Source organism: Beta vulgaris, chromosome 2 (genome assembly GCF_026745355.1).
Source record: "Beta vulgaris subsp. vulgaris cultivar EL10 chromosome 2, EL10.2, whole genome shotgun sequence".
Classification (NCBI taxonomy): Eukaryota; Viridiplantae; Streptophyta; class Magnoliopsida; order Caryophyllales; family Amaranthaceae; genus Beta; species Beta vulgaris.
Genome location: NC_079203.1, coordinates 48,646,224 through 48,661,371, shown reverse-complemented (window position 1 = coordinate 48,661,371; position 15,148 = coordinate 48,646,224). Strand labels below are relative to the sequence as shown.

The 15,148-nt window shown below is 38.6% G+C and overlaps 1 protein-coding gene across 3 annotated transcripts; it reads right to left on the bottom strand.

Annotated features, from left to right (window-relative positions):
• Window positions 1–267: 267 nt before the first annotated feature.
• Window positions 268–4,060, bottom strand: LOC104908887 (probable clathrin assembly protein At4g32285). Of its 3 annotated transcripts, XM_019252677.3 has the most exons (3): window positions 3,719–4,060; window positions 1,203–3,183; window positions 268–648 (listed from the first exon to the last, which is right to left on the bottom strand). In XM_019252677.3, exons 2-3 carry the CDS (start codon window positions 3,112–3,114, stop codon window positions 641–643), a joined length of 1,920 nt encoding a protein of 639 aa, XP_019108222.1. In that variant the 5' UTR covers window positions 3,115–3,183; window positions 3,719–4,060; the 3' UTR covers window positions 268–640. The 3 variants fall into 3 exon arrangements, with proteins under 3 accessions (XP_019108222.1, XP_010696359.1, XP_010696368.1); XM_010698057.4 differs by lacking the exon at window positions 268–648 and having other exon boundaries at window positions 738–3,183; window positions 3,719–4,059; XM_010698066.4 differs by lacking the exon at window positions 268–648 and having other exon boundaries at window positions 738–3,162; window positions 3,719–4,059.
• Window positions 4,061–15,148: the final 11,088 nt, after the last annotated feature.

Below are 15,148 nucleotides of genomic sequence, written 5' to 3'. Positions count from 1 at the left end.
AAGGAATTTCCACTCCCTACATTCAAACAAACGAACAATAGTGAAGAGGATCAGTTTATTTCGAGTATGTGCATTAACCTTTCCCTCACAAAAAAAAAGGGGTCAACATCATACCAAAAAGAAAGCAGATATCTTGTCATTGTCTATCTACCTGAACATTTTAAGTTTGAATCAATGTATTTTTCTTAGTTTTACACTCACAATAACAATACACTCACAATAACAATACTCATCCAACCAAGGAAAACAGCTCATCACCTGCGGATATACCTCAACCAACTCTTTTATTACTCCTAATCTTTCATTATACTACCAAAAACATCATCCAATTCATCTCAGACCTTGTACACATCCATCACCCAAAATAATAATTCACAGCAACGTTACAACCAGAACCATACAATATACAGTTGGCTTCACAAGGGATAACTTATGCACCACCTACTCACGTTTTTTTCCTACATGGTATAGTTTTTTTTCAGGTTTTCAGCAAATAATAAAAAAAAAGACAACTTTACATGAAGCTTAGGGCTGACACCCCAGAATACGAAGACGGTGCTCTCGATCCAACACATGCACACACAAGCAAGTGTCTATGCGTGGCGATCAGCAAATGCACTTTGCGACGACTGAGTTTTCTTCATGCGCCTGACCACGAGCACCATGAGGGGAAAACAATCGGAGCAAGCGTTAGTATAATACAGAGTCGGTTGACTTGATTGCTTGAGTACACTTCATGCAGGACAAATTATAATACTTCTAATTGTTTGTCAAGAATACAAGATGATGATCATGGTTTATCACTAAAGTACTAGATTCATCGACGCCTCATACAAAATGTCCTTTAGTAGACAAAGAAGATTACAAAGTTTCATCAGCTTAGGGAGTCGATGGATAAAAGTGTTGTTCACACGTATTATACGTCCAAGAAAATTTTGATAGTACAAAATAGAGGCACAATACTACAAGACAATGGCCCCCCAGAATCAACCTCCGCCCTAAGGAAATTACATATCATTCTGCTCCGTTACCACCCTCATCCCCAACCCGCACTCATCTACGGAGAAGAAGTGAACATAGGATCACATATAAGTGATACAATGAACATAGAAATCACAAGAAAGATTTTAACAAATGGAAAAGAGAAAAAAAGGGTCAGCTACACATATAGGCACAAAATCAGATGGGGTTATAGTAATAACCAGTTGGTGGGGACATCATCCCATGTGGTGGCATTCCATATGGCATCATTGGAGGAGCAGCAGGCATCATTGTTGAAGTTCCCGGAGTGTAATAGCCAGGCCCGCCGATCTTGTTCAAAGTAGCTTGACCATGCATACCACTGTTGGCATATTGTTGCCAGACCACCTGCTCTTGCACAAGCAAATGCTGTTTCTTTTCCATGTCAGCCATTTGTACATATGCAGGGGGTGCAATAGTCAAAGAAGCAGCAAACGGGTCTCCACCCACTGTTTGAACTGTACCATCAGGAGCAGGGAGTGCCAAAACTGGTGTCGTGGTTTTTCCAGGCCCGGGCAATGCAACGCTACTGGCACTTCCGCTCACATGGGTAGCTGTTACATGTTGTCTCACCACTCCTGAATCATACATACCATTCAAAAGCAAAGGATCTAATCCACCACCCATAGCTGTCTGCTGTTTTGTGAGGTTGCTGGCTGTTTCCACTAAAGCCAGCTCCCAATCTGCCTTCCCCTGTTCAGCAGCTGGGTTTTGCCATGCAGAGGTTATTCCTTCTTTACTGTCGAATGCTTGCCATGACCCATTTCCATTCTCAGCGGGTCCAGCAAATAAAGCTAATGCAAACTTATTTCCCTGAGAATCAGCAGTTTCTCCCTCCTCCCTTAGATCAAGCAAGTCTCCAGTTACCTGCTTTGGTTCAGGTTCTGGTGCGGGTGGAGGTGGTGGAGTGGGTTCCTCTGGTGCAGGTAGTGCTTTTATTTCATTCATATCAGGCACTGGTTCCTCCTCTTTCGGTGCTGGCTCAGGCTCTGGTTTTTTCTCAGGACTCTTTGGCCTCCTAGTTCTGTCCCTTACAAACTCCTCTAAAGTTTCAAGGAGTTTATCGGTGATCTTTTGAACTTCCGGAAACTCTGATGACCTCGCTACACCAGTGTCCTTGCACCAGTTGTAAAAGGCCACAAGCTCATCAATCTGCTTTGCAGCACTAGCATAAGCATCAAAAGCCTTAACACAGTCTGAATTCTCCATATCAAAGAACTTGTCCAGCAAAACAGCTAGAACCTCACAGATGTCAGCATAAAGCTTGAAACTTTCCCTCACAACAGGGTACAGTGCAACAAGTATCATCCTGCTGTTCTTTGCCATTCCAGTAGGCCGGCATGCTAAGAAACGATCCAAAAGCCTCTGCAGGTGACCCATCTTTGCAAAAATCCTCTCAGGCGTCCAATCCCTCAAAGGAGTGATGGCCTTTTCTTCTTCCCGGCCGTTCGATTCACCAACATCACCAAATGACCTAGTCCTCCTCATACTAGGCTCACTCTTGAACTCCCCATAATCATAATCAAACCGACTCGGCGGTGACCGGAATCTGTCATCCCTCGGCTCATACTTAACCATCTCCCCACCATGACCACCACTTCCCCCGCCATTGCTCTCCTTACCACCTTGCTTCCTCTCGAACAACATCAATTCCAACCTCTGATCCAAGTACAAAGCAAAAGTCCGCACAAAAGCAGAATGATCCCATGAATTAGAGTGAGCCTCATCTCTAAAATCCGACATATTCAACAGCCTAGTCCCCCTTCGAGTTGCATACAATATCTCTTGTTGGAAAACAGTGTCCCCATCATTCATCAGCCTATGCACCAACATTAACGCCTTCAAAGCCACAACCCAGTCCCTGGTCTTTCCAAGCCTCCTCGAGATCGAAGTTATACAAGTGTTCACATACATACGATTGTAGGAGGTAAAAGTGAGAATTCTCCTTAAATACTTCTCATCCGCCGGATCGTTCTCATGGCTCGTCGCCTTGACAATGGCTACCTCAAGCTCAGGAGCCATGTCACTACTTACTTTCGCGAGACCAATACTCGTTTGGTCCTTCAGTTGCCCCACTGCTTTCCTAAGTGCCATATCTTATCTCTCCTAAACCAACAAACTTCGATAGTTGATGGGTTGGCCCTTCAAAATCAAACCATACACCTAAAGATAATCAGATTAATGAAATGATTACATAAATCAAAAAATTTAAACCAAAAAGTGATTCAACCCAATTGCAATTCACAATTTGCAAGGAAATATCCTTAGCAAACCCACCAAAAAATTAAATTTTATTGACCTCATACTTTATTATTAATCAAATCAAAGATTATTTATAAGATTGATTAATGTTTATTTGTCCGATCAAACATAGTTAAATCAATTTGTCACGCATAATTACACAACTAATTGCTTAATCAATAAATGAAAAGATTAATAATTTTTAATGTCATTTCAGATTTAATTTACTCATACTACAATGCAATAGCCCCATTAAATTACAATTAGATCCTGATTTAATTATTTATTATCTTCTTCAAGGTTCTAAATGATCCACTCTCAAAAATCAATCAAATCAAATCAAACAAGTCCAATTTATCATCAAACCTAAAGTTTGATCACATTTAATGAACCAAAAAAAATACATTTAAATTAGCCAAAAATGGAGATCAATATCTAATTAAAATTACGAACATACCGCCGAATTTATCTCCGATCTGAACAAAACAACGGCAGATCCGTTGACTATCAGATAACACTTCAATCAAATCCAACGGCTACGATCTCTTCTCAGAATCACCCTAAATTTTCTCTAAACCTTAATAATCTCTCTCCTCCGAATTTTTTGAGCTGCGATAATTTTGGGGGAAAAGTGCAAACCCTAGAATTTCGATTATTTTTTGCCCTTAATTTTCTCCCCTTTTATTTTTGAGTTGTGTTTTTTTATTTTGTTTTCGCGAGAAAATCTGGGTTGTTGTTTTTTCGGAGTTCAGGGAGCTCAGAGAAGGAGAGAGAAAGGGAAAGAAAGATTATTACAAAAGAGGAAAGAGAAAGAAGACGGTGTTAAATCTGACGATGAAAATGTGGAGGTTTAATCTTGACCGTTGATGTTTTAGATCTGATGGTTAATGGTGTTGAACTGTCGGCTACTGTCGGAGAGTGTGTGTGGTTTACGCGCTTTCTCTTACGCGCATCATTTGTGATAATTTTGAACGTTAATAGAAGAGTATTGTTAAACATCGCCCATAAATTACTTAAAATCGCCCAAAATATATTTTTATAGCCCAATTTACCCTTTCTTCTTTTCTACACTACCCACCACCCCACCACCACCAACCTTCTGCCATTTCACCTTCTCTTTTCCCCACCACCACGTACCTGCCCACTATCACCGTCGCCGCACAATCAATCCTCCAAACTAAACAGAATTCTCTTTGAGTTCAATAGCAGAAAAGGATTCCTTTTGTTCGTGTAATTGGAGCTCTAATTGAGTTTCCAGAATTCTCTCCTCTTCGTTCGCCATTGTTGGAGCTTCGCGAAGCCGTGGTGCCACGACTACGCAGCCACCTCGCACACCGCAGCCAGCGATTTTTTTTTAAATTGTAGAACGTCCCGACAGGACGTTCATCCCATGGGGCGATCGTCCGGCCAGGACGTTCAGCCCATGGAGCGATCGTCCGCCCAGGACGATCAGCCCATGGGGCGAACGTCCTGGCCGGACGTTTACCCCATGGGCTGATCGTCCTGGGCGGACGATCGCCCCATGGGCTGAACGTCCTGCCAGGACGTTCTACAATTTAAAAAAAAAAATTGTGCGAGGTGGCTGCGACGTCACGCTGGGTGAGGGTGGTGGTACGTAAACAGTGAAGGAGAGACAGTGAAGGAGAGAGAGAGGGGTAATTTCAGTGGAGGAGTGAGGTGCGTGGGTGGTGGTGGTGGAAGGCAGGAGGTGGAGTGGATGGTGTTGATTTAAGAAAAAAAATAAGGAAGGTTATAAATGTAATTTCATTATTTTTTTTGGGCGATTTTAAGTAATTGTTGGGCGATGTATAGAAGTTCAGTAATAGAAGTGTTTGCAATTATTTATAGGATTCTATTAGTAAAAAGAATATTATTTCTACAAAAATGTTGATTATAAAGGATATATATTGACATAAATTGTAAACAAAAAAATTTATTTTTTTACAAACTAGTAACATTTTCTTATAGGTGAGGAAAAAGACATGAGGCGACTCTTGCTTGAGAGGGACGCCTAATGTATCATTTACAGGAATAGAAGAAAAAGAGTAATAGTTACAAATTGGAATATAAAAAGTGTTTGAATCCAAGTGACATACATTAGCAATAAGCAATTCAATCTGCCGCACAATTTGCTTCTCTGAAAAATGTGCAACCTTCCATGTGATGAAGTGATTTAATAGTATCTTAACATCCTGGATGATGTGATCAATTTGCCAAGGAAGATTCCAGATGCAAAGAACCGAGTTGATGACCAAAAAGTTGTCTCCTTCAATAATGATGTGTTGTATGTTGCTATTAATAGCCCGTTGGATGCCATGTTGAAGGAATGTGGCTTCGGCAAAAATGAACCCCCCACTGTTGCACCTCCATTTTTTACCGAACCGTTGAAATTGAGTTTGAAAAGGTTAGGAGGTGGAAGAGACCAGGCGACTAGAGTTGTCGAAGAGGGGAGAAGGGAAGGGGAGGCCCTGATAAAGGATTACCAATTTCTTGGTATAAATCCAAAAGTGTTATGGAGGACCATTCTTTACTAGCCATCAAGGCCCAAAAAGTTCTATTAATATTCCGTTTTTCGTTATTAAGATGATTGCATTACGTTCCTTCCATATGCTTCATAGTATTTAGATGAATTTATGACAAGAGGGCTTTACAAACTAATAACATGTGTTTTCAGTTTTCATTAATTTAGAGAATTGTAATATCCTGAAAACTTAAGCGTATTAAAGTAAATAATTAATTATAATAATGTAGTTAAAATGTGTTTTATTTTATCATTTCGCTAACTAAGCAAAATATAATAAAACGAATATAAAAATTACCAACTTAAAATGCTAATATCTAGTGACGATACTTTATATTTCACGATTTCATGAGTTAAACAAGAAGATTAGTTTTTGTTGTTAAATCACTAAAGCAAAAATATCCACATTTCACTAAAGTTTACAAGACAACATGAAGTAGAGTGAAAAGTAGAGTAATTTTCAGATTTTGGGTTCCAAAATAAAAAGGAAAAAGAGTCAAAGCTTCCATGGTCAACTACTCCATAACTATTGCCTTCTTCCTCACTCATCCATGGCACTTGACAAACATGCTAATACCCTCCATTCTTTTCCTCTGTCACCAATCCATCTTCTTAGCTTCCTCAAGTCAGAAATTCAAAAATATTTACTCCTTCCTTCCCAACTACTGATTTAGTGTTCTTAAAATCCACTATAAATAGCCGTGAAAACCCCTCACCAAAAACATCATCAACAACAAACTTCATCCTTTCATCTCTTACGTCACCACCACCTACGAAACACCTAGCAAACACCACAAATTTCAGTCAACAATTCACCGAAAAACATGACCCAAAGAAACCCAAAAAGAAAACCCATCTCTCTCTCTCTTGTGTTTCGGTCTCACACCAGCACCACCATCGTCTGCCATCGGCTTGCGCAACACCAAGACAGTCGTCGGTCACTTGCGCGACACTCGCCGGCACGGAGCTCCACTCGCGTCCTCTCTTCTCTCTCATCGCTCCTCTTCGTCACTCCTAACTGTACGCGCACCACTGAGACCTTCGCCACCGCCTCGTCACGCCTCCGTCGTTGCTTGCTGTTGCTTGCCGTTCGCCGGAGCTAGCGCCCTCCTGCTTTGATTTTTGTCTTCCCTGCTCTTAGTAGCAGAGATTAAAGAAGATAAAGGATATTACAAGCCTCCCCGGCTATCAAGGTTGTTAAGCAGGAATTCGGGTAATTAACATCTACTGCTAGCACCCACATTCCCCTTTGAAGTATGTTTTATGATCATGATTAATATTATGTTTTATATATGAATTGCGGAAAATGAAATGTTTTTTGATGGTTATGATGATATGATGATATGAAATGATGATGATAATGTTATGGATGAAATTAAAGAATATAATTATTCATGATGATTATGATATGCTTAAAAGAAATGAAACATGATAAAGTTCAAGTGAAAGAATGTTCTTGGCAGTATCCTGTGGGTACCGCAAGTGTCACCTTTGTTGTGGCCACCCTTCTGGTTAATGATTGGACACCGAAAGTGTCACCTATGTTATGGCCGCCTTTCTGTATGTTATGGGGAGACGTCCCTTCGGTTGTACTAGTTACGTTACCAAAGTAAAAGATATATGATGATGAACAATATAACGAATGATGATAATGTTTTGATTAAGATTATGATTTGATGGTTATGTTTACGAAATGGTTTTACTATTTCTCTCCTCCCTGCTGATAAAATGAATTGAAATGTTTTGACGTTGTTAGGGTAGTATGTTACTGAGCCTCGACGTTTTGTTTTCTATTTTAGGTATGCTTGTGAAGATGGGAAGCGTAGCAGTGAGAAAATATTAACTTTAGATTATGCAACTATGACGGTTTTGTATTCACTTACACTAAATCATAAAATTTTAGCTATGTTTGAGTTATTAGCTATAATTATTATAATAAGTTTAGTTTATGAAAGAATGTCCCTTGTACCTTCTGGATGGGAGGTACGGCAGTGACGCTCCGACTAAATTAGGTCTTCTGCTACTAACGATTGATTAATTAAGCTAATAAATGATGCTTAGGAGTTGAGGTGTTACAAGAATGGCCATTGTTTCCGGTCTTTGGAAAAAATCCATGAATATGACAGAGTAGCTAAAAATTTGAGTCGTTCGAAAATTCTGAACATGCGAGAACCGAGATAGAATATAACAATGATGAAATTTTAACTATTGCATCTTCTCGTTAGAATTATTAAAAAATTATTACATATAAGTATTTTGAAGCGGGTATACTGGTCTAGGTTGGGATTAGGCGGGTGGTGGGGCAAGGAAGGTTAAGTTTTGTGGGCATGGATACCCAATCTGATGGTAGAGAAGAGTTTGCTTAATTTATGTACCTGATCGGGCGGAAATGAAATGAATTTAGAACCATCACATAATTGAGTATATATAAAATAAAGATGGAGATTAGGATGAAATATGAGGCGGGGATGAGAATTGAAAGCCAACATTTGCCCCGTCCTCCCCACTTGACAACCCTATCATTAAGGTTATTCATGTTGTTAATAATAGTACACAAACAAGCATATATGCATTAGAGCTATCAAAAGTTGACATGGCATGAACCAGACACGACATAAATGGGTTAATGTCAAGTTTTTCACACATTTATATAAACGGGTCAACTTTTTTTTTTTTACAGTATAATGTGCAAGGCTGGAAGCACGCAAAGTCTTGATAACATTCACTATAAATTTAAAGAAAATATATACTTTTTTTAAAAAAAAAAGTAATTTTGAATGATACGAATTGATCCCATATTTATCATCATTAGGCCCTGCTTTGCCTATATATGATGGATATAATCAGCTTTACTTTGTTGTTTGTGCACAAAATGGCGAAAAAATAAGGTCGAGCAAAGGTGATTTTTAGTTTGAGAGTAAAACCTAAGTTTGGTAAAGAAAACAACGGAATAAAACAACGGAGTGCCTATCTAGGTAATATAAAATTTATTGTGAAGATGATTGTACGACCGACAAGTTAGCCAACATAGGTTTAGTCCAAATGGAAAGATTATTTTATTTCGATGTTCCTCCGAACATAAAAATTTGAAAGATCGAGCTTTCAATAACTTATTGTGCACCAAAAATCATATGATATAGGCACTTTTTATTTGATATACTTAGTTTTTGCTTAATATAATTAGTTTTTGTATAATATAACCACCTTTATATAGTAAGATATTGTGAACCTAGTCCACCCAAAATAAAGATTAATCTGAAGTTTGGAACAAATAAAACGTTCACTCAAACACATCGTAGCCTTATGGTTGAACAGGTAGCCTTGGTATATCCAGATGTCCTATTATATCTTTTTATAGATGAACTAGTTATTAGGTCCGGGCTATTCCCCAGTTAAAATTTTCATTTACTAATATTATAATTTGAAATGATAACATTAAATATCAATTGGTCTAGTGATTAAGACTTTATTATATGAACTTGAAGTCACGTGATACTTCGCACGACTAAGGTTGAATATCTATACATATATTTAAACATCACTTTTAACTCTCCACATGTAACGCCCCAACCTTCATGCATCCTTATTAATTTAATTGATCAACATTAGCAGCGGAAGACTGAGCTTAGTCGGCGCGTTATGCTGTATTCTCCACTTAAGGAAAATACAAGGCGACATGTCAGATTATATTAACCTTAAATGGATTCACTAACTACGTACCATGACATTACTCTGATCCTCAAGTCTTTAAATAAGACCTAAATAATAAAATTTTCAGATTTTCAGAACATTTCGACAGAGCTTCCTTTGTAAATTGTATTACTCAAAATGGGAAAAACGTTTGAAGAACCTGTTACAAGTTTAATATCAAACATTTCCAAACCCAGAACACAACGCCTTCGCGGAGCAGCAACTAAAGAGAATCAGGAGCAGTATTGCTCGTACAGAACTAGAAATAAACTTAAACCATTACTTATTATGTATTACAAAGTGGAAGGTCCTCGCCTGAAAAGAAATATAAAACAATCATAGCTTAATTAACTCTAAGCACGTAACTGCTCCTATCTTAGGAAAGATGCTTCAGAACTTCAACCTGAAACCATTGTAACACTGTCATCCACCAAGTGACAGGCCACATGCAAAACAAAACATTGACAGACACATCAGCACAATGCTGAGTACTAACCCATAAAACATTCTTAAAACATGCTTTGGTGTCTATGACTCTCGCGTAATTAATATGTTTGCATCGTTCATAACCAAATCACCATAACATAGCAACATTCACTTTATTCATCATGTTTCTTGACTTTTAAGTTCTATATTTGAAGAATTGCAGTTTATGCACAAGCCGAAACCTTTTTCACAACGAAGGGCTGCGATTTTTTATTCAACTGCAATCCTTCTACAACTAAACTGCAACCCTTCAAAGTTGGAAGGGTTGCGATTTGTGTAAAAATCGCAACCCTTTTTTTTTGCTGAAGGGCTGCTACAATAAAGGTTGTTGGCAAAAAACGCAGCCCTTGCTTATTTTTCCACTAGTGAGGTTTTAACCACTTTACACTCTATATAACCTCTTATAAGTAGTTAACTATGTACATTAGAACTCACTAGTATCATAACTATCACCAAAGGACATCTTTAGCAATCTAGACGCTTAAAGTCTGCACCAACAGAAAAACCAAAGTGACATCTTACCATAAGATGCACAATAACGTTGTTCTTACCCACCTCAGTGAGACAGAGAGAGAAGGGAGACAAATTTGAGGGAGGACGACCAAAGGGAGAATCAAGGCTGACTACTAGCGCAATACTATACACAATCATTTGGGCTGATAAGTTTATATACAAAATTAATTGCTGAGAAAATATCCAAGATACCTTAGCACGAAGAGAAGCTAGCCTAGCAAATCAAAGAAAGCAAAGCTAAATTCTATGGTCCTCGCGGAGGTTGGCATGACCTGATAAAGTCTCTATAACAGCCTGACTCGATTTCCTTTATTCTTAAGCAACAACAATGAAGCTCTCCTCATGGATTCAAAGGAGCAAAAGCTAACCAAGAATACTGCAAATTGCGAAAGGGGTATAGGTTCAAGTCTGCACACCAATAGCAAATGAATATAGGTAGATAAAATAGCCTTCTGATAAATGGAGAGAGATATCTGCCAGCTAACTTATCCTCATTTGTGCAATTTAAAGCTTAGTCACCCTCGAAGACTCCTTGACAAATAATACTTCAATCGATCTTTCCACTTTGTGCATTACCAACTTTTGCCAGTTTCTATCGCAAATGAAAGGTCTTAATACTCATAGGAAACAAAAGCAAGGGTCTAAAAAGATTGTACTTTACTAAAGCAAGGAGAAACAAAGACATGATCTACATAGAGATAGAGCAGGTCCGAAAGGTCCAAAATGCAGAAAGTAGGATGTTGCAGAATCCTTTATATTTGCTCAAACTGGCTTGAACCTACTAAGAACCAGCCGAAACCAGCCATCCACTTCACTTATAAGTGAGGAGGAGCAGAAGGGTCCAAGCAGAAAGCGTCTTTTGGTAAGTTACATTTCGAGGGTGGAGAAGAATAGTTTGAATATAGATCGGAGGATACCGCTCCCACTCTAGTCTATATAAAAATTGAAAATTGTATCCACCCATAGCATAACTACTAATCAAGAAATGTTTTATGTGCTTGAACCATTCCACCCCTCCTCGCATAGAAGTTGATGGCTATTTGGCGTGTTCTTAGAAGTACCTACAAGCCACCTTCACGATAGTTGGACCTGATGCATCACGTATACCAACAAAAATTTAACATGAAAACAATAATGTCCAACAATTGAAAAATCATATGCACAAAATAAGACAAACAAAACATACTTCATGTTACTATACCACTTTTTCAATATTAACTAGTATTTGGGTTCGGACGTTGTTCCGGGTTGGTATTGTATTTTCGAAATTGATATGCATTTTTTCCCATTCCCACTAAAATATATTAAAGATAACTCAACATTTAAAAGGTACAAATATAATAATATAGATATTTAAAGAATGATTAAAAGTTGGTTGAGATATAATTTTGTCATGTATAATAGCAAGAGGTCACGGGTTCAAATCTTGTTGCAAGCTCATTGAAGTAACAGAGGTGCCACATGGCGTGTATACATTGTCAAGCACGCCTTTTAATATATTTGTATAGATCCATATTACTATGTCCAAAAATACACCATTTGTCCACATCTGTCAATTTTACTTCATAGTACTATGTCCAAAAATACATAAGTGATGTACATATATAAACTCTTTCAACACAACAAAAAAATCAAATATGACTATACCATCAGTCCACCAAGCTGAATTAGATGAACACTGGTTCTTCTATAAACATGATGAAAATACGATGCGACATCGGACCAAGATGGATGAGAATATCATCAAAGCACGCTATTTTCGTCTCTGTACGTCTCGCGCAATAGTCTCGTCATCATCACCGTCGGTACATCATCAACTTGTAAAGTTGGTGCCTCACAAGATGACAAAGGTATAGACTTATAATTCGACTCGAAAGTTTGTTATCTCTTTGATCTTTCAATGTATTAAATATTGAAATTATCAAGGACAAATTTTCCAAGCAAATATCCAATTATGTGGCAGTGTTGATTGTGAAGGGTTGGATGTTGCCCAAATTTCATAGTTGGATGCTTAATTGATCCATTTGCTGGATCAAATTATTCACTTCTGGTTGATTGTTGGAATTATCAAATAGGTCGTTGTTTTAAGTTGATTAAACAATCATACATGCTCAATAAAAAATGCATCCTTTGAATATGATTTGACATTAAGAACCGTAATAGAGAAATAAAGTTTTTTTTTTCTTGAACTAAAAGAATCAACGGAGAAAAAAATAAACAAATTAGTCCGTTTTTTCGGTCCAAAAAATAAAGGTTTTTTCTGGCCAAAATAGAGTCAGACCAAAATTTAGATTGTGAAGACATTTTTGGGTTGCTCAAAGCCCGTCACAAACCACAAAAATTCGGGCCATATCAATCCATCGATCCACATCTTCCAATATTACTTCATATTACTATGTCCAAAAATACATCACTGATGTACATATAGAAACTCTCTCAATACAATCAAAAAATCTAATATGACTATACCATCAGTCTACAAAGCTGAATTACATGAAGACTGGTTCTTCCATAAACATGATGAAAATATGATGCGACATCGGACCAAGTTGGATAAAGATATCATCAAAGCACACCATTCCCGTCCAGCCGTACGTCTCGCGCAATCTCATCGCCATCATCGCCGTCGCAACATCATCTACTTCTAAAATTGGTCCCCCGAAAAGGTGACAAAGATATAAACTTCTAATTCGCGTCGAAATTTCGTCATCCCTCTGATGTTTCAATGTATTAATTCTTGAGATTACCCGGAAAAAATTTCCCGAGCAAACCTCCAATTCCGTCGAAGTTATGATTGTGAATGTTTGAACATCACCCAAATCTCTCAATTGAATACGCAATTGATCCCTTTCTTGGATCAAATTATTCAATTCTGCTTCATTGTTGAGATTATCAAAGAGGCTAAGGTTTGAGTGGACTAAGCAATCTCTCATACTCAATAGAAATCGCATTCTTATAATATCATAAGGTTGTGGATTAGCCATGAAAGCACAACACAAATTTGAACTTTGTAATGAAGAAAGAACAATTTTTTCTTCTTCTTGAAATGGAGAGAATTAAACAGAGAAGAAAAGACTAACGGTAAAAAAAAGGGAAATAATTTTTTTTTCTTGAATTAAAAGAATCAACGGAGATGAAATAAACTAATTAGTCCGTTTTTTTGGTCCCAAAAATAATGGTTTTTTCTGGCCAAAATCGAGTCGGACCAAAATTTAGATTGTGAAGACATTTTTGGGTTGCTCAAAGCCCGTCACAAACCAAAAAAATTTGGGCCATATCAGTCCATCGGTCCACATCTTTCAATATTACTTCATATTACAATGTCCAAAAATACATCAGTGATGTACATATAGAAACTCTCTCAATACAACCAAAAAATCTAAAATGACTATAACATCAGTCTACCAAGCTGAATTATATGAAGACTGGTTCTTCCATAAACAAAAATATGATGCGACATCGGACCAAGTTGGATGAAGATATCATCAAAGCACACCATTCCCGTCCATCTGTACGTCTCGCGCAATCTCATCGCCATCATCGTCGTCGCAACATCATCTTCTTCTTCTTGAAACGGTGAGAATTAAACAGAGAAGAAAAGACTAACGGTAAAAAAAAGGAAATAAAGTTTTTTTTTTCTTGAATTAAAAGAATCAACGGAGATGAAATAAACAAGGGAAAATTCATCAGGTACCCCTGAGGTTTAGCGTAATTCCCAAATTACCCCCAACATTTGGGGAATTTCTTAGATACCCCTGAGGTTTGTGTTTGTGTTCAAGATACCCTTACTATGGATGAAAACCTAACACCGTTAGGTTTTCCTCTCTTTCTCCCCAATTTTCTTTTTTCTTTCTCCACCCATCATCCTCCATTGATGAACATGGAAGCTTACTCTCTCCTCCCACCCCACTCAAAAGCCCTAACCACCCAACCCCCCTACCTCCTCTTCCCCCCACCCCTCCCCTACCGCCGCACCCCCTCCCCCACCCTCCCACCACCCCAGCAGCCCCCTCCCCCACCAGATTAGCCCCACTCCGCAACCTGCCCCCCCTGTCACAAGAACCCCACCGCTCCCCCACCCAACCCCGTCCAAATCGACGCCCAAACCCCTGTCGAAATCGACCCCACCTAGTCGAAATCGATGCCTAGTCGAAAACAGAGGAGAGAGAGATTGCGAAAATGGGGGTTGCGGCTGGCAGAGTGGGGGGTTGCGTGGGTGGGGGGGAAGGGAAGGTGGTGGAGGTTGGGTGGTTAGGGCTTTAGAATGGGTTGGGAGGAGAGTGAAAGCTTCCATGTTCATCAATGGAGGATGTTGGGTGGAGAGAGAAAAAGAAAATTGGGGAGAAAGAGAGGAAAACCGAACAACGTTAGGTTTCCATCCATAGTAAGGGTATCTTGAGCACAAACACAAACTTCAGGGGTATCTGAGGAATTCCCCAAATGTGAGGAGTAATTTGGGAATTACGTCAAACCTCAGGGGTACCTGAGGAATTTTCTCAATAAACAAATTAGTCCGTTTTTTTGGTCCAAACCACGTTGTTTCCGTCTCCGTACATATTGCGCAATAGCCTCACCATCATCGCCGTCGGTACATCATCAACTTGTAAAATTGGTGCCCCGATAATATGACAAAGGTATAGACTTATAATTCGCCTCGAAAGTTCGGGCCAAAATCGA

Coding starts and splice junctions, on each gene's coding strand:
- LOC104908887 (XM_010698057.4), bottom strand. CDS start 3,114: ATGGCACTTAGGAAAGCAGTGGGGCAACTGAAGGACCAAACGAGTATT.